This window comes from Protopterus annectens, chromosome 3.part0 (assembly GCF_019279795.1).
Source record: "Protopterus annectens isolate FY-2018-M chromosome 3.part0, PAN1.0, whole genome shotgun sequence".
In the NCBI taxonomy this organism is placed as follows: Eukaryota; Metazoa; Chordata; order Ceratodontiformes; family Protopteridae; genus Protopterus; species Protopterus annectens.
In genome coordinates, this window is record NC_056731.1 from 1,847,107,509 (window position 1) to 1,847,128,189 (window position 20,681).

General features: G+C 38.6%; 1 protein-coding gene across 1 annotated transcript in view; it reads right to left on the reverse strand.

The window, feature by feature from the left end:
- Positions 1-20,681, reverse strand: part of OBSCN (obscurin, cytoskeletal calmodulin and titin-interacting RhoGEF) — a 4,979,884-nt gene that overhangs the window by 606,507 nt on the left and 4,352,696 nt on the right. Inside the window, exons 73-74 of the mRNA XM_044066040.1 lie at positions 8,231-8,281; positions 8,044-8,142 (exon numbers count right to left, since the gene is read on the reverse strand). Of these exons, the coding sequence (XP_043921975.1) occupies positions 8,044-8,142; positions 8,231-8,281 (150 nt within the window). The remainder of the gene's footprint in view (positions 1-8,043; positions 8,143-8,230; positions 8,282-20,681) is intronic.

A 20,681-nucleotide genomic window follows, 5' to 3' on the forward strand; every position in this document is an offset into this window, starting at 1 on the left:
TGCCCTGGTGGAGTGGGGCCTTATGCTAGCAGGAACTGGTTTCCCATGATGGGTGTAGCAAAAACGTATGCAATGTCCTATCCATTTGGAAATGGACGGTTTTGAGATAGCCTTTCCTTGTGATGCTGTAGCATAGGATACAAAAAGCTGGTCAGATTTTCTGAAAACCTTAGTTTTATCCAAGTAGTAACGTAGCTGCCTGTGAATGTCCAAGGAGTGCAGGAGTCTTTCTCCTTTGTTCTGTGGATTTGGGAAGAAGGTGGGTAAATGGATGGTTTGATTTAGAGCCACACTGGATACCACCTTTGGCATAAAGGAGGGGTTAGTTCGTAGAGAAACTCTGTCTTGATGAAAAATGAGAAAAGGCTCTACTGCCATTAGTGCCTGTAGCTCTGAGACTCTTCTGGCTGAAGTAATTGCTAGCAGCAGGGCAGTCTTCCATGATATAAACTTTAAATCAGCTGAAAAAGCTGGCTCAAAAGGTGGCAGCGTAAGTTTTTCCAGAACAAATTAAGGTCCCAAGTTGGTGTTGGTGCTCTCCTGGGAGGCCTAATGTTTTTGACCCCTCTGAGGTACTGCCTTAGAAGTGGATATGAAAATAAGGGAGGATCTGTGTTGTAGTGAGCTGAAATAGCTGAGGCATGGAATTTAATAGATGAAAAAGAAAGTCCATTGTGTAACATCTCAGTTAAATATTGTAGAATCTGAGGTATGTCCAGCTCAAGGGTATTTTGGCCTTTAGCTTGGTTCCAGATGCAAAATCTTATCCATTTGTCTGAGTAGGCTTTCCTGGTGCTGGGCCTCCTGGCCTCCAGAATGACATCCATAACAGCTTGTGAAAGAGGAGCTGGCTGGTTGCTTAGGTGATTTGCCATGCAGTCAAATTTAAGGTTTTGAGCTGGCTGTGTAGAATCTGACTGTGTTGCTGTGTGAGCAGATGAGGAATTTGTGGTAAAATTCATGGTGGGCCCTGGGCCATGTTCCTTAGTAGTGGGTACCAGTGCTGGCGTGGCCAGTCTGGGGCAATGAGTATCATTCGGGGTCTCTCCATCCTGACTTTCAGCAGCACCTTTGTGAGAAGGGGCAATGGAGGAAAGGCATATACTGTCAGCATTTTCCAACTGAATGAGAGTGCATCCACTTTACAAGCTTGATGGTGAAATGTCCTTGTGCAAAATTTTGATAGCTGATAGTTTTGGGGGTTGGCAAACAGGTCTATGTCTGGGCGCCCCCATTTTTGAGTTATCATTGCAAATACTTGTGGATCCAGTTTCCACTCGTGGGGATCCATGATGTTCCTGCTTAGGTCGTCTGCCAATGTGTTCTTTTTTCCTGGCAGGAATTGAGCTTGTAATTGAACTTGGTAAGCCAGTGCTGTGATCCACAAGGTCATTGCTTGCCTGCATAGAGGGTAAGAGTGTGCACCCCCTTGCTTGTTTATGTACCACATTACTGTGGTGTTGTCTGTTCTTATTATAAGCTGTCCTGGATGTAAGAGGTCCTTGAAGGCTGTCAGGGCATTCTGTACAGCTAGCATTTCTTTTTGATTGATGTGCAGATTTCTTTGATCTGCAGTCCATATGCCTTGAACGCACCGTCCTGCCATGTGTGCCCCCCAGGCATATTCCGATGCATCTGTTGTCATAGTTTGCCTGGCTGGGGGTAAGGTGAAAGGCTGACCCTTGTTGAGGTGACATGCCTGTGACCACCATAGAAACTCCTGTTGAAGGCAGGGAATGAGAGGTATCATTGTTTCCAAGCTGTGGCTGTGTTGAGTCCATACGCTTTTAAGGTACCATTGTAATTTCCTCATATGCAGTTTTGCAAATGGTATTAATAGTATGCAAGATGCCCTGAAGCCCAAGGCCTGCAGAATTTTTCTTGCAGGGAGATGGGTCTTTGTTGCCATTATTTTGAAGTATTGAGTTAGTTGTAGTTGTTTGTCTGGCGTCAGATAAGCCATCTGGGCCGTTGTATTCAAGCTGGCACCAAGGAATGTCATATTTTGTGAGGGCACTAGTTTTGATTTCTTTTTGTTTACTGTGTACCCTAGGCAACTTAGAAGGTGTTTTACAAAAGCCAGATGTTGTAAGAGAATGTCCTTGCTTTCTGCTTGGATGAAGCCGTCGTCCAGGTATGGCTATATTTGAATTCCTCTTTGTCTGCAGTATGCAATTACTGGTGTCAGGCATTTTGTGAAGACCCTGGGCGCAGTAGATAAGCCAAAGGGCAGTGCAGAGAATTGGTAATGGGTTGAACCTGCAATGAAACGGAGGTATCTTCTGCAATTTTGTCTGATAGGGACATGCAGGTATGCCTCCTTGAGGTCCAACGTTACTAGCCAAGCTTTCTTGCCCAACATGGGAAGAAGTTGCTGTAGTGTTAGCATCTTGAATTTGGGTACTTGCAAGAAGGTGTTTAGAATTGAAAGGTCCAGAATGGATCTCCAAGCATTGTCCTTTCTGGGGACTAGAAAGAGCCTTGAGTAAAATCCTTGGCCTTGCTCCTGTGTAGGTACCAGTTGAATGGCTCTCATGTCCATGAGAGCTGTAATTTGTTTTTGTGCCTCTGCCCATTGATTTTGTGGCAGGTTTGGCATTCCTTTTATCCTTGGCAAGGTGTGGAAATGGAATCTGTATCCTTGTGAGATAATGTCTAGGACCCATTTGTCCTTTGTGACGATGCGCCAGTTGTCTGTAAAAAATGCTAATTTTCCTCCCAAGGGAGCTGCCAAGAAAGTTTTGCTTGGCAGTTTGAAGTTTAAGTCATTGTGTTTGTCTTCTAGTAGTTTGGGACCTGTCTTCTCCTCCCTTCTGTGTTGCAGTGCCCTATTGGCGAGGTTTGTAAGGGATTTGTGCTTGACCTCTGCCCCTTTGGCATCTGTATTTACCCCTCTGTGGTCTATCAGAAGCTGGAAAGGACCAATTGTTTGTTGGCCAATTTCTGCTGAAGCGTGGGGTTGTACATGTAAGAAATCTTTAACCATCTGCATACATTTTGCCTTATCCTCCATTTTCTTTAAAACCTCTTCTGCTTTAACCCCAAATAAGACATCCTGCTGCAAGGGTGCATCTAGTAGCTTTGCTTTAACATGATCAGGCAGAGTTAGTTCCTTTAACCAAGCATGCCTACGTATAACAGACTCAGTAACAGCTGCTCTACAGGAAGCTTCCAAGGAATCAAATCCACATTGTAAAGTATGTTTGCCCACCTGTTCAGCTGCATGGAACAGATCCTGCATTTCCTTGAATTCAGACTGTTGAGGGTGCGTGCTCATCTTTTGTTTTATTTGAGACATTAGGAATTGCTGGTATTTCAGCATGTGAAATTGACAATTTAGTGCTCTCATAGCTAGAGTGGCTGAGGTGTAAACCTTCTTCCCCCACCTATCTAGTGCTCTGGAGTCCCTTTCAGAGGGTACAGGATTTTTAGCCATAGAAGCCTTAGCCCCTTTGGGACCCTGGGAGATTGTCTCTGGGTCAGCAACAGGGCTTTTGTAAAGGAATTTGTGTAAGTCAGGCACTCTATAATATCTATCTGGTTTGGCTGGAGTAGGAGGCAGAGAATCTGGATTTAGACTAGAATCTAAGTAAACATCATCCACAATGTCTAAAACTGGAGGGATAGCAAGTGGTCTGTGCTGGGGGAGTAAAAGAAACTCTCAGAGCCTTTTCTTTGAGTCGGAGTAGTCCTGACCTTCCCAGTGGAAATGTTCCCTCATGGTATGTAAGTTTTCCTCAAAGGAATAGTCTTCAGGGGGAGAAGCTGAGGGAATGGAATCTTCAGCATCAGAATCTTCATAAGGGGGGAAGGAGTAATCCTGTTCCTCAGAGGAGCCTGAGGAAATAGACACTTGATCAGAGGAGGCATAATCCTCCTCTTGTCTAGGCCTTTTGTCTGGGGGGGGGGGTTGGGAACCCCTGATTAAAGAAATCAAATCTTCAGCCATTTTAAGCATCTGTTTCTTAGGCATGGGGCCTTGAACTGGAGACTGATGTGCAGTCTTTTTTGGTTTTAGAGGAGTCTTAAGCTTAGCATAAGATTTTATGGTGAGAGTAGTCGGCCTGAAGACACCTTCTGTAACCGAAGGTGTTTTCACAGCACCGGCTTCCCCTTCTGCAATGTTGTCGGTAGGGCCTAAAGAAAATGGATGCAGCAGCCTAGAACTCTCTGCTTGAGAATCCGAAGCGGTCTGGGGTTCCAATTCTGCGGTCGCCAGGGGCTGCGTAGGCGCCTCACTGAAAACTGGAGAACCGGCAATCAGGCCAGCCGAGGCCTCGGAGTCTGGCTTGGATCTAGGCCGCCTGTCTTTATCTTTGCATTTTTTATGCACGCCGGTAGTCGGTTGCTCCGACGGCATAATGTAATTAAATTTCCTACCGAAGTAGTGTCGTGCGAAATCAAAGCGTCACTTTATAGTTCGCTTATTGAACCTAGCACAAAACTGACAACCAGTGACATTGTGGTCTGGGCCTAGGCAAGGTATACAAAAAGAATGAAAATCCTTATGAGGTATTTGCTTCCCACAAGAAATGCAATTGTTAACTTTTTCTGACATCGGACTGAGGCAAGAAAAGGTTCCCCAATGGGGTACTTAGCTTTGAAGACTTCGGACTGAAATTCGATTCGAAAATCTCAGGTGTCGGCCGACCGGCACTTGCAAACTGCTTCTGCTTCGGGCACCGTGCGGCAAGAAAGACTGAAGAAAATGGCATCGGATGCCTCTTATATACCCCTGGCGCACTGACGTCAGGGAAGAAGCGACAGCAACCAATGCCGGACCAAGACTTTGGAATTCAGGCCGACTGCGGGACCGCCTGACGGCAGGATAACCCAAGTGTGATGACTGCAGCAGGGTAAAACGATGAACATCAGACTTCAGTTAAAGAATGGTTCATTCAGTTATCATATGGGGAGGTGTGTGTGTGTGTGTGTGTGTGTGTGTGTGTGTGTGTGTGTGTGTGTGTGAGATAGACAGATATATATATATGTAGATATATATATATATATATTTATATATATATATATATATATATATATATATATATATATATATATATAAAAATCAACTCCCTAATCGCAAACAATTTTTCGATCACAAATGATCAACAACACAGCCACATCCCCTCATCCCATGAAAGACCAACCCACGTATCACCTAAACAATGTTTCTGCTGGGAGGCAAGTATCCCTGTATACCCCATGTAAGGGGCTTCAGTCCTATCAACCCATCTTAAATGTACCAAATCCATGGTCATTTAACCATGGGAAAACATAAACAACTTGAAAGACATGGACTACAGTCACACAGTTTGTCGCACTAAATTGCAGTTGAGTGTTTAAGACTTAAAATGAAGATATACAGATAGACATACATATGGGCAGATGGATAGCTATGTATATGCAATATATTATGTCCTCAGTTTCCCCATCAGTCTTTCCAACCAGCACATATTTCCTTCTGCCCTCGTGATTTTTCTCAAGGCTTATTCACAGTACACCAAGGATTCATGTTATTAAGAGGCCTGCACTATGGGGATATTCTCTTCCTCCAAGTCTGCCCTGAGAACAAGCACTCCTGAGTACTAAATAGCACATTAACAATTTTGCCTCTTTGATGGGCACATAATGTGAAATGGCTTCTGGGTGTAATTTGGACAAAAATTCTCACACTAATGTTGTTCTCTACTTGCCGCATTCATATGTATATATCTGTATGCTACCATCTTATTGTAAACCATATCTTATTACAAGTACCATTCAGAAACAAATGTAGTCTACAGTCTCAAAGTTCATAGTGTAACTACAGTTAACAGTATGATACCACCTGAGGTATGAAACCATGCAAAAGTACTAAGCAGCAACAGATAAAAGGGTGAATTGATCTGTGCATACTAATTAATGATATTATCTAAGACTGCAACCTGAGCACTGTAAGTTAACAAGACACACCAATACTTCAATACTGCAGTGCAATATGAGACAATATATCCCTTCTTCATACCTAACATGACATCAAAAACTAATTTCAATCCATCGAACACACACACGAAAGCACTTAAAATCGAAAAGCGCTTCTATGTATGTGTGCCTGTTTTGCAGCTCGGACTACAGTGCGGGTAAGGGAAAATTCCCTTTTTCCCACTGTAGTGCAATCTCGGAGTGAGAATATTAAAGTAGGGGGGGGCACAGCGGGGCAAAGCCCCCCTGCAGAAACGTAGATTTTTTTTTGAGCTACACATACATGGAATCTTTTGTGTATGTGTGTTCGATGTTTTGTAATTCGGACACATGCTAGTTGAGCATGTGTCCTAGACCCATATATGTGTGTATGTATGTATATATGTATATATATATATATATATATATATATATATATATATATATATACATATATATGGATCCCCTGTGTTTAGTCGAACATATGTTTTGTCTATAAGCATGTGTTGTATAATGTCAAAGATACTGATAGCCAAGGGGTGCAAATGTCGATGGTATGTTTTATCGATACAGGTGACTGGGGTTGGAGGGGGTGAACATGTTTCTGCGTGTGTTTGTAAATCAGGGTTCAGGTCCTGGATAGGTGAATCATAGGTGTTGTATGTTTGTGTGTTAGTCTGCGTACTTAGGTTTAGGTTCAGGTTTAGGTAAGGCAGGCGATAGCTGTAGTGTTTTTAGTAAGTGTATGTGCATGTTTGTATGTGTGAGTGTGTTGCGTACTGGCAGTGTTACGGGGAGGTGTTTTTAAGTTAAGGTGTACGATTTGGGTTAGGGGAAGTGGCAGCATTAGTAATGGGTGCTAACCCTAATGCTTAACTTAAAAAACTTTCCTATAACACTGCTAGCAATTATGCAAATTTGAGGCTGGTGTTATGGGAGGTTAGTGCTAATATCAGGAAAGGAAACAGTTTTTCCTTCTCAACATTTTGTACTGCGTTATTCATTTATTTGTTGTGTTTGATATTCTGTATGTTTGAATATATTTTGTCAATGTTTTCACTTCAACATTAAGTATGTTCAGTTATACAGAATTGAACCAGATAAGGTGCAGCTAAATAAGTTACTAAGTTTGGGGGATTTGTGGGTGAAAACTGAATGCAGTTGTCTCTTGGTCATAGTAAAGCAGTCATGGATCTGGATGTCAAGGGTTTTGAATCTCTGTGCATGTGCTTGTGTGTGTGTTTGTGTGTGTGTGTGTGTATGTGTATGTGCGTGTGCGTGTGTGTGTGTGTGTGTGTGTGTGTGTGTGTGTGTGTGCGTGTAGTGCACAGGTGTGCACATTTGTGCAGGTGTGTGCATGCATGTGTGTGTGGTGTGTGTGTGTGTGTGTGTGTGTGTGTGTGTGTGTGTGTGTGTGTGTGTGTGTGTGTGTGTGTGTGTGTGTCTGTGTGTGTGTGTGTGTGTGTGTGTCTCACTGTCTATGTGAAACAACCTGAAATACTAAAGAAGTGGTTATTCTGGGTTGGGAGTCTATGTGTGGAAGCAGCTGATCCAGGTTAACTTATTCCAATTTAACTGATCAATGTTCTAAACTACTGAGTCAATATGTGTATATGAAACAACCTGAAATGCACCAATATTAATCAAATTTCTTTCTCTTGATCACAGTAAGACACCAGAGGTGTACTTAGTCAGTTAAGGTTACAAGAAAGGACATGTGTTAGAGCTAAAATACTTCCCATTTAAAAACTCTACAACTTTAATACGTAGGCACTATATAAGCGACTTCTTCACAAAAAGAGGAGGTGTACCATTGTACATGGAGCTTATTCTACAGTAACAGTCTGCAAAATGAATTTCAATTGCATATTTTTATTGCCAATATTGCATTTTAATCTATGTTCTAAGATGTATGCTAAGTATTGATACTGATATTGTATAAACTCAAAATATCAAAACTTTGTACTGTGGAGCTTTTTTTTCCCAGGGCCTCCTCTGAAAATGGGTTTCTGGTCCAGTCAGACTTTCTCAGTTAGCAAATGTCAATAAATAAATAAAGAATAAAACTATTTAAGGAAAAATAACATTCATTGCCATCTTTACCTTCTACTTTTATGGATAGTGTAATGCTTGTCCCCTTCCTCACTTTCTTGTTTGTAAATCTTTCCAAGAAACATGGTGGTACCAGTTGCTCTTGTTTATCTGCCATAACAAAACCAACAGAAGATTAACTCAAGTTTGTGGTTTACAATAATAAGAAATATTTTGCTGTTTTTTTTTCTTCTTGTACCTTTCTTCTCTGCTTCTGCTTTTTCACTTTCCGCTCGTTGCTCATGAGGGCCTTGAAAGAAAGAGATAATTATAATTATTTTATCTTTCTTTATTTTATGTTACTTCTGCTACAATGACTGATAGATGTCACTTTGTAACACAAGCTGCAGTAGAAATATTCAGTTCATATTTTCACTTACTGATTTTAACTTGGCTTATCTGATTAACCAGGCATCAAAAACTTATTTTTCCTATTAGCTAAAATTTCATCTTTCGGCTTTGCTCCCAGAAATGCTAGATCCTATGAATGCTGGAAAGAGGGCCCATGCAATATCTGCCAAAGAAAGATGGGAGAAACATCCATATGCCACATGAATGCCAACAATGCAGCTGTGGTTACAGTTACATAACTGATGCAGTACTATCAATATGGATTCAGATCATTATCCACATACAGGAAGCACTGTAGTAGCCCCAAGTATTAGGGACAGATTCCACTCAACAGCTCAACTCTAAAGAAATTACATCCAACATGGTAAATCCTGATGTCTGAAAACATCACTGCAGGGGGGGGGGGGGATGAAACTATGCACACTGGCTATGGTGCTAAATCTGCAGATTTTGATCTGTATATACCATAAATAACAAAGGCAGCAATATATCTGCATTCAGACATTTCTGTAGCTCTCTCTCTCTCTCTCTCTGATATCTTGTAGTACACACTGATGTATACAGCAGCCACTGTTTTCCTGCTGCTCTTGTCATGAGTGTTTGTCTTTTTGTTAAATGTTAAAAAATGGTTCCCTATTGAAATGCCTGCACTTCAAATGCTGACTACTGACATACAGTGGGGAAAAAAGACCGAAAATGCAGGAGAACAACGAATCTTGAACATCACTTTTCCCATTTAAACTTTTTTTGTAGGGGGTAAGCCCACCCTGCACCTTACATACTAACTCTAAGATATCCATATATTGGAGAAATGAGAATATTCCAAGATAAGGCAATAGTGGTCTTAGAATATTCAACACAATTGTTTTTGGCCATTCAGTCTCAGTGTTTCAGGAGTCGCTCTAGCGGCCCCAACATTTCAAATTGTTACAGTATTACAGCACAGCAAATACACTTGAAAACCTCATCAAGCAGAATAAGAAGGCACTACAATTCAGTTCCTTTTAAAGTATATCCAACATATAAGCAAGTAAGAACACCTTCTGAGACTGTAAATTTGTAAGCTCTCACTTTAGTAGATGACAGCAAGAAGATCTCCATGTCTAAAATGACACTGAGCACCAAATCTGAAACTGCTGGACAGTCTGTATTGGACTGACAGCAAAGAGTTGTTTTTTTTAATTGCCTGTACTGGTGAGCACATTATAGCTGAGCAACACATTGCTGACGGTACTGGCTCTCCTATTTAAATCTGTCTTACTGTGAGCAGCCACACTGTAATGTATTAACTGGAAATCTCTGAAAGGCTGACAAGAAAGAGTTCCTCTTCTTTTTTTAAACTATTCTTTTGCTTGTTGTGTTTGTTTTAATGGTAGAAGACTCTTTTCACATGTCCTGGCTCACATACTTAAATCCAACTTATTGTGAACAGCTAAGTTGTAATGTGCAGACTTCAGAACTGTTTGGTAGTCAATGCATGGCTGACACCAAAAAGTTACTTTTTTATTAATACTCTTTCATTTCATGTGCACATTTCAGTGGTTTGAGTTTGTTGACAGTTGCTGGTTCCTTTATTTGAATTTGGCTAACTGGGAGTGGCTGCTGTGTTGTAATGCAACGACTACAAAACAGGAACAGTCTTTATTATGGTGGCCATAACAAAAGGTAATATGAGCAACCACTTGGAAATGGCTTGTCCTTTTTCCTTACTTTCACAAGAAATTAACACTTGATCAGAGTTCCTAAAATATTTTGTTCTATCAAGATAGTACCCAAGCTGTCTGTGGACATCCAAGGTGTGGAGCATTGTTTCTCCTAATTTTTAGGCTCTGTAAAGAATACAGGGAGATAGATAGCTTGAATCAAAGTAATCCCAGACATCACTTTAGGCATAAAGGAAGGATTAATTTTTAAGGAACCCTATCTTTGTGGAAAATAACATAAGGATGATCCACCACAAGAACTTGCAACTCAGATACTCTTCTTGTCGAAGTCAAACAGCAATCAGTAAAAATGTTTTCCATTTTAAAAACCTCAAGTCAGCCTGAAGAACTGGTTCAAACTGAACAACAGTTAATTTTTCCAACACAAAGGTAATATCCCAAGGAGGAGCCATCTGTTTTCTAGGTGGCTTGGAATGCAGCCAGGGTTGCCAGATTTCCAACTGGCCAGGTAGGGACAAAGTGAAGATTAAAAAAAAAAAAAAAAAAGGTCTTCCACGCTAGGTCTTTAATGCGGAACATCAGAGTACCGCATTAAACAAAAGTAGCTCTGTGTTTATTTTTTTTTTTGATTGGCCCGGGCCAATCAAAAATAAATAAACACGGAGCTACTTCTGTTTAATCTGAAACATTGCAATTCCGCATTAAACAGAAGTAACTTTGTTTTGCGATTTTTTGATTGGCTCGTATACCAGTATAGGGGCCAATCAAAAATCGCTAAACATGGAGCTACTTCTGTTTAATGTGGAACATCGCAGTTCCGCATTAAACAGAAGTAGCTCTGTTTTGCGATTTTTGATTGGCCCGTATGCCAGTATATGTGCCAATCAAAAATTGCTAAACACGGAGCTACTTTTGTTTAATGCGGAACATCGTAGCTCCGCATTAAACAGAAGTAGCTCTGTTTTGCGATTTTTTGATTGGCCCGTATGCCAGTATACGTGCCAATCAAAAATTGCTAAACACGGAGCTACTTTTGTTTATCGCGAACATCGAGCTCGCATTAAACAGAAGTAGCTCTGTTTTGCGATTTTTTGATTGGCCCGTATACCTGTATACGGGCTAATCTAAAATCCCTAAACACGGAGCTACTTCTGTTTAATGTGGAACTGCGATGTTATACGATGCGATGACATACATGCCAATCAAAAAAAACAAAAAAAAAACAAAGCGGAGGTTGCCTGTGATTTAAACTGGTAGTGCGGGACTCGTGATCAGGCTGCTGATCTCGGGACAGTCCGGCCAAAATAGGGACGTCTGGCAACCCTGAATGCAGCACACTTTTAAACACATTTTTACACGTGAATGCATTGAAAGAGGGGAGATCCATGAGAAGACATGCTGAAATGGCTGACGTGTGCCTTGATGGAGCAGCAAAACAGGCCAGAGGAAAATAACTCACAGAGACAATGTAGAACCTGAGAAACACTAGCTTAAAAAGGTCCTGTTTCTTGTCTTGGCACAAATTTAAAAATCTTTTCTATTTGCTAATATATGACTTTCAGGTAGCAGGTTTTCTTGCCTCTTTTAATGCCTGCAACATGCTCTGAGAAAGTAGTTGCCTAAAAGTTTTAAGACTCTATCATCCAGACAGTTAGTTGCAGTTGTTTACTACTGAGATGCATCAAAAATCCCTTGTCTTGTGTGAGTAGGTCCAGTCTCCAGTCTGTGAGGAAAGTTGTGGTTACTGTTCTTTGCCATTTCCAAAAGAAGAGAGAACCATGTTGCAAAGGCCAGAAGAGAGTCACCACAATGACCTTTGGAGAGTCCTTATGAATATTCAGAATGACCCTGGTTATTAGTGTAAAGGATGCAAAAGCTTACATAAATATTCCTAAGGAAAAGAAAAAGGCATTTGTTTTTCAGGCTGCTTTGCAAGGAGTCTTTCAGCAGATGTGTTGTCACCTGATTGCTGGACCTGGAGGAAAATAGATCTAACTGAGGTACTTTCATAAATGGATCAGTTCTTGGAAGCCCCTGATTCAGTTTCTATTCATGAGGGTCTGTTCTGGTCCTGCTCAGATTGTCTTCCACAACATTTTGCTCTGATCATATGTAAGAGGCTTGTAGAGTCAGTTATGCAGAAAAGCTATACCCCAGGCTGCTATGACTAGTTTCTTTTATTTTTTTATTTATTTATTTTTTTATTTCATCCTTTTTTGACTGAGTTAGTCCGACTAGGCTACTGGCCTTTACTCAAGGGAGACCAGAGGTGGTATTTATACTATTAGTGGACATTTGGCCAGGCCATTGGTGATCTTCCCCTACTCGTCATTGTTGTGAGTGGGACCCATTTTGGAGAAGCACTTCCTGTTTCTGATCCAGGCACAGAGGCAGCCCGGAGAAACAGGTGGCAGGCGGAGAGAGAAGGAGATGATGGAGTACTGAAAGAAATGAAAGAGAAAGCAAATATTGAGACTGAGGAATAGGTGCAGGATTCTGAGGAAATGTTTCAAAGAAACCTGTTTGATAGAGACGACTCAGCAAATGATGGATGTATAATTACAACCTTCCACTCCGGAGGGTTGCAGGATGATTTACTTAAAGAAATTGTAGTGCAGAGTGAGCCAGAAAATGAAGGAGATGTTCTCTGGGGGGATAATATGAAAAAAATACAAAAGGAGGCAACAGAGACAATCCTGAAGAATAGTGGTGAGATGAAAAAGCAAACATATGAAGAGAAAGTAAAAGAAGGCAAAAAGAGAGTACCAGAAAAGAAGGCAGTAGAAACTAAAAAAAGGAAGTACATCATAAGGATTCAAAATAAAGAAGACAAAGAAATGGGCAGGTATGACGCAGGACAATTTAAGAGCACTTATTAACAAAAATATATTTTATGACATTATATTTGAGACTGTTTTTTCAATGGAAAATTTTCTTGGAGAATACGAAAAAAAGAAAGACTGTTATGCATGGAATCTTTATATGATAAAAGCATTTAACAGGGAAACAAAAAATATGATTAATGCACAATTTCAAACAGAGGTAGAAAGAGAGACTTCCTTAAAGGATATTTGAAAGCTTTATATAAAGTAGTACTGGACACTGCAAAAGTTTATGACAAAAAGGGTTTATTGACTGGTGGCTGGGATTGTAATATTGTGTTAAACACAAAAAGAGAAAAAAAATACACATACCAAGTATGATAAATGCGGAGAGGAAAAGGGGTGCTACAAAATACCAGGGACAATCCAAAACGTTTTTTTTTTTTTTTTTTTTTTTTTTTTGTGGAAAAGAAAGACATTTGATAAGCAAATGTGACAAAAGAAAATGTTATATTTGTGGAGAAATAGGATATGATACAAAAATGTAAATTGAAATGTTATAAATGTAACAAAATTGGACATTTATGGATGGATTGCAAAAATGAAAATAACCGTAAGGTAAAAGAAAATGAAAGAGAAGAAAATGAAGAAACAGAAGACATTTTAGAAGTAGTAGAAATAGAAGAAAATTGAACAAGAAGTAATAAAGGGGGCACAGAAGAACGTTCTGAAATAAGTGATGAAGAAGACAAACTGGGAGGTAGGAAAAGGGGAAAAAAGAATTCTATTGGTAAAAGGGTAGAAGAAAATTTAAAGGGACAAATACAAAAGAAAAAAAAAGAAAATGGGCGAAAAAGAATATATACAGCTAAAGACTGGGGCTTTGAATAATGGTTAAGGTGCCTCACAGATATAAGGTACAGTGCTTGACTCACATTTGGGAAGTAAACTGGTTAGGCTTAGAAAGGCTTATTAAGAAAGCTATACCTGTAATTAACTAAGAATTTATGAAATAATGAATCAAAGGAAAAATGAAAAATTTAGAGTGATTTCTGTAAATGTGAATAGAATTTAGAATAGGAATTTTGGAGTAGTGTAATACATGTGATGTAGATGTCATTATATTAGAAGACAAAAGATTTTTAAGAAATGAAACATTACAAACAGAGAAACTATGAGGAGGAAAGATAATCTGGAATTTGGGAAATGAGAGCTGTTCTGGTATAGCCGTATTCTGTAGAAATGCTGTGAAGTTATTTGATGTAACTTTAGCAAAAATGGGAATATTAACCATTACAGATTTAAAATGGATAGAACAAGATCTACAGAATTACAGCACTGTATGCTTATACTAACTGTAAAGAAAGGGACAGCTTATTTCAAAGAAAGGGAAAGCTTATTTCATCAGATTTTTTTATTATATGACGATAAATGTGAATATTATAATAACAGGAGGGTCTATATTAGAACACTGAAGTTTCAAAACTTCGAATTTTCTAATATCGACCCCTGTTCAGCGAAAGCTGAAAACATCGAACATACAGAACAGCGAATTTTTTTCCTAGGGAAAAAATTTGCTGTTCCAAAACACATACAACACAAGCACACCAAACAAACAGCAATTCACACACATACACCTAAAATCTTACACCTAACCCTATACTAAACTATACACACACCACTAATTATCCACTTACCTTTACCCAAACCCTAACCCTAAGGTCCATCACTATCATACACTCACCTCACCCGTGCCCTAACCCTAACTCACCTACCCAGCCCTAACCCTCACGTCCACACAATTCGCACACTTACCTGACCCACGCCCTAACCCTAACTCACCTAAACCGCCCTAACCCTCACGTCCACACAATCGCACACATAAATTAATTCCAAAAGAACGAAAACCAAAGTAAAATCCAAAAAGTGGCAATGACGAACTCAATCGCACACATACCTAACACGCACCCTAACCCTAACTAATCTAAGATGTAGTAAGTTAAAACTTTGGGAGAAAAATTCATGGACTTATAAAAGGGGTATGTACAGAAATGGAAATGATTATTTTCCAGTATCAGAAGGTTTAGTTCTAGGAGAAGGGGAGGTAGTTGAGACAGGACTTTCTGATAATTTCCAAAGAGCAGAAAAAAACAAGAACTAAAACACAAAACTCTAAAACCAACCAGCCAAAGCAAACCCCCAGACACAGCAAATACTGTTAGTGCTTATTTCAATGCAAGTACTTCTTCAGATAATATTCTATAGACTTGACAAAATGATTTAAAAATTATACCAAACTGATCACATGTCAAAAACTGACAAATAACAAAACTGGTAAGTGTTGTCACTACATACATAAAAAACAAATAACAAATGAATATCTGTAATAGAATCCCTCAAAATTAGTGTTTTAAAATCACCAATACAGTGTACGAGCATTTGTTAGTCATTAAAAAGAAAGATGTCAATAACGCTTTAGCTAAGCATGCAAGTCTTTGTGATAATTTAAAAAAAATGTTCCTTCTCTGTTTTTGATTCTGTTAAAGAAGAGAGTTTTAATGGTGGTTTTAAAACACTCCTGGAGTGCCGGAAATCAACTTGGCATATAAAGTTAAGAGCAGATCGTGCTCCAGGATTAAATGAGACTATTAATATCAAATGCTATTTACAGGCAAAAAGGCTTTAAATAAGTCTTGTACATTTATTTATATTCATGTTTTATAGGATGTTTATGATTTTGTTTTTTCAATTTTGATGGATTTCATTACAGATATTCATTTGTTATTTCTTATGTATCTAGCACATATAAAGGAGAAGAGTTGTCAAGAATTACTAATGACAGTTAAAGAAATTGTGGATGATAATATGAATAGAAAAAAAGAAGCGAAAATCATGATAGGAGACCTTAGTAAGGCATTTGATACAAGTGAACATGAAATCTTTTTTTAAACAAGAAACAGCTTTATTAAATTATCATATATGACACAGGCCACGTTACATTTACATAAATGACAATAAACCATAACGACACAATCACATTTGCAAACATTATACATTATACATTCCAAACTGTATCGACACAACTGTAGTTGCAAACATTATACTTCACTTTTAATATAGCCAGTAATTGGTAGCCAACCATTAAATAGCTCATTCAAATCTTACCTTCTTTTAAACCTTGTTCCTTCTCTGCATGTATTGATCCCAGAGTTCCCATTTTTTCCTATCTAATTTGCTCTTACCCTTTTCTAAATATCCCAATCCAGTTGTTTTAACTCAGTTACTATCTTCACTACTTCTGGTAAAGTTGGTTTAGACTTTGATTTTCCATTTGGCAGCCATCACAATTAGACTCAGCAAGACATTACTATATCTGGGCAATTCCAAGTTTATATCTTAACTCAAAAAAATTATTTCCGTAGTCACTCTAACTTGCTCACCCCACATCTCTGACAGAACAGTCTACAGGAAAGCTTGAAAGTCTACCAACTCATTACACTCCCATACAATATGTTCCCAGTTACCTCTTTTTGCTCCATCACACCTCCAACATTTTCTGTCTACCTGAGAAAAAATTCTTTGAAGTCTGCTTCGAGTATAAAAACACCTACATAAGCACTTACAGGCAATGCTCAGAAATCTTACTTTTATCAGAGAATGCAAATGCTTCCATCCCCCTCTCATAAAATCTCAGCTTACTCTGTCAAATACTTTCTCTGCATCAAGACACAACAGTGGTATTTTCTTACATTTTTCTTCCCTCTGGATCATCACTGTTCTGTTTACATTGTCAAATGTTTGCCTCCCCTCCACAAAACCACACTGATCCATATCTATCAATTTTGGCATCATGTTTGCCATTCTTTTAGCCATTATAGACATTAACACTTTATAACCAAGATTTAGTATTGAAATGTGCCTGTATATAACTGGATCTGATGGATCTTTACCCTCTTTAGGTAGTAGAGCTACTACCACTTTCTTCCAGTATGGTGGTACTTCTCCTCTTAAAATACTGTTAAACAAAACCTTCCAGATCTTCATCAGTTTTTTTTCCCTCCTAGCTTTCAAACTTCTACAGGGATACCATCTAATCCTGGAGACTTTCCTGTAGATTGGTTATACATCACCATTTTTATATCATTTCCTCCTATCTTAGCTGTTAGTAATTGAGCCTCGTATCCCCTCTAGCCTTGGCATATTTAATTCTTCCATAAACGCTTCCATTTGTAACTTTTCTTGATTTCCATATTTCTCTGCTTTATACAGACTTTCATAGAATTTCCAAAATATTTCTAATACTTCTACCGATCCCTAGTTATCTTCCTTGTAACATGCTCCCTAAGCTCGATGCCAGCCCTTTCTACTTTTTGTTGTTTGAGTTGTTGTGCTAAAAGATTTTGTGCTCTAGAGTTATTATATATATAAAAAAAAAAAACAGTTGCTTAACAGCAATCTTTCTAAACTCATGCATATTATCAAGGTAGTCCCTTATTTCTGTAGTTACTCACATCGTCTATGCCAAATATTTCATGCATTTCTTTAAAAATCTACCCTCATTTGTTATATTTCACTTTCATGGTCCCCCAGACACATCTTCAGTCTTCCAAATCAAATTCCAGTCCCAGCTTATAAGTAATACTCCTTGCTGAAAGCTGATTATTTCTCCCAGAATTTTCTTTACCTCTATTAAAGCAGTTTTCAGTGGAATATATATATGCATGCCAGTGTAATCCTCCTCCCTTGCCAGCAGCCCCTTAGTACTACAAATCTACCACTATTGTCTTTTTTCCTCTACTATTACTACTGGAGCTCCTCTTGCAATTAATATAAGTACTCCTCTCTTCCTCTGCCTGAGGTATTCCACTGAATAACCATCCTGAAAACATTTCTTTATCAAATTCACATGTTCAGTTCTTTCCAAGTATGTCTCCTGTAGCATAGGTATTTGTACTGGTTCTTTTCAAGTATGTCTCCTGTAGCATAGGTATTTGCAATGTGCATTTTTTAATATAGTTCACTACTCTTTCTTTTTTGGATTTATCTGTAAGACATTTAAAGATATTACAGAAAAAATCATATTCTTGAGGGATTATTATTCTCACCTTTTATGCATGACAGCTTTTTTGTTAAATATCTAGTTCCAGCTTTTGTGTTACATGCATGCACTGTTTAGCAGGTTAATCTTTTATACAACTGTTTCGTGTCATCTCCAATTGAGCCTATGTCACATCTTGCAGAACTTTTTGTTTTATTGAAAATCCTCAAATAATTATACACATGTACACTCAGTACCCCCTAAAACCAACTAACTTAATAATAACACACAAAACTATATACATCTTCAAATATTGAATTTTTACCCCTTAATAGGAATATAAGCTCTGACAACCTGACAACTGACAACCAACCACACATAGATTTGAGCTAAACAGAAACAAGGTTTATCCATGGTAAGACAAGTCTATATTAGTTTACTAAAGTCACTCTTTAACGAACACACATTCATCGACCTATATTCAGCAAAAATCACTTCCATGACTCAATGAATACTCCCTGGGCAAGGAACTACTTGCCCTACAACAATGGACCCAAATCTAGCTAAATCTAACCCACGCAAGTGGGGGGCTTTGCCCCCACCCCCTAACTATATATACCAACTCTGATATTGCACTACAGTGGAGAAAAGGGTAAAGTTGTGCTGCAGGGCAAGTACTTCCTTGTCCTGGGAGTATTCAGTTCATTGCAGAAGTGATTTTTACTGAATATAGGTCGATGAATGTGTTTTTGCTGAAGAGTGACTTCGGCGAACTAATACAGACCTGCTAAGACGCATGGTAGAGCCTGTAATTCTGTTAAGTGATGTCTGGTTTTGTCTTATCTTTTATAGCTCTCCCAGCTGGGAAAACACTTCAATGTTTTCAGAAAACATTTTCTCCAAGCCATTTCTCTTTACCAGATTGTCTGCTAGTTTACAAGAGAACCATACACAGGACTGTTTAGTAGGAAAAAGACCTTATAATATTCAATATTATTTTAAATTTGCTTGCTTTCTGTCAAAAATTTTTACTATATAAAGTCGAAGGCCATAACAGAGTCATTCCCCTATGCAAGAATTAGAAAAAGCACAGTAAAATTTCTTTTGTTATGTTCTTTTAACAGGGACCCCCCCTTTTTTTATTTTACATTGCAGTGCCTACATTTCTTAAAAAAAACAAGGAGAAAGACAGAATAAGGGAAAAAGAAACAAAAAGAATAAAAAGACACACCTATTTACCTTAGTATCCCCATTACACTTAAAAATACCTGAAACAAATTACTTTTATAACATGCAGAGAAAATCATGCATCACTTAAGTAATACTGTTAAGAAAAAAAATGTTGTTTTACTTACAGTTAAGTCTTTCCCTCCTCTTCCCCTCTCCTGAGTATTTTTCCAAACATTAATGACATGAAGTAGGGCATATGCTTTAGTTTAGAGTCCTTACAAGTTTAACAAAGTCCATCAGTTGGGCATGAAATCTTATGGGTAATAATAAAAGAACAACATAAGTGAGAAAGTTAAGAAATGATGTATGTCAGCATGCAGTAATATTAAAGTAAAAATGCTTGTAAATGGCTAGTTAAGCCAAGAGAAAAATATGAAGAGTGGTGTAAAACAGGGATGTCCACTGAGTTGTATAATCTTTGCATTAGTTATGAATGCGATAGCATGTGAAATAAATTACAAAATGAAGGAGATGGGTATAAAACACCCAGAGGGTTAAGAATTCCAGTTATGTTAACATAAGCATATGACATTATAATAATGGCAAATAAAAATTGGATAAAAAAGTAATAATTTGCACAAATGAATGTTTAGAGATGACGGGGATGGCTTTAAATAAAGAGAAAAGTAAAGGTTTATGTGATGTAGTAAAGATTGGGAGTATTTATTTTATAATGCATGAAATTTCTGTGTTAGGTATAAAATTTGGGAATAAAGATATAAGTATAATTCAGTGGCAAAAAAAAAAACCCAGAAGAAAAAAAGCAAACATGTCTTTTCTGGAGAACATATAAATTATCATTCAGAAAAAAAGGCTTATTTAAAAAGGAAGCCAATCTGGTGATCCCTTGCCATAAACAAACTCTACAACAGAAGGAGGAAACTGATGGGGAATAAGGTGAAGTCCCAAGATTGGAAAAACTCCCTTATCAGCCTCAACAAAAAGTTGAGATCCCTCATCAAATCCTCTAAAGCTAGCTATGAAAACAGAATTGTAGCAGATAGTAAAGACAACCACAAGGCCTTCTATAGTTATGTAAAGAATCTCCACTGCAATACCCAGATTTGCTCTGAACTACTGCACAATGCTACCTCCTATACCAAGTCCGCAGATATTGCCAATATACTGGCCGACACATTCAGTGCCAACTTTACCCCTCTCTCCCCCCACAAACCAGTCACAATATCAGTAGATTGCCAGGCACCCAGTACTACTGCTGCACAGGTTAAAACAGCACTGTCCAAGGCCAAGAATACAGCTTCTATGGGACCTGACAATATCCCTGGCTGTGTTCCACATGAACTACAGAGTGAACTGGCACCTCACCTGTGTGCCCTGTTCAATCACAGCCTCACCTCAGGCTTTGTCCCTACCAAATGGCACACTGCTACAGGCATCCCTCTCCACAAAGGAGGAGAGACAACAGACAGAATATGTTGATGTACAACTAACAAAACATGCAAACTGCATATTTTTTCGTTTTTTACTTTGTTTTAGCGAAAGAGCATATTCGATGCTATGCACTTTCGCTAAAGTCAGTTCGTC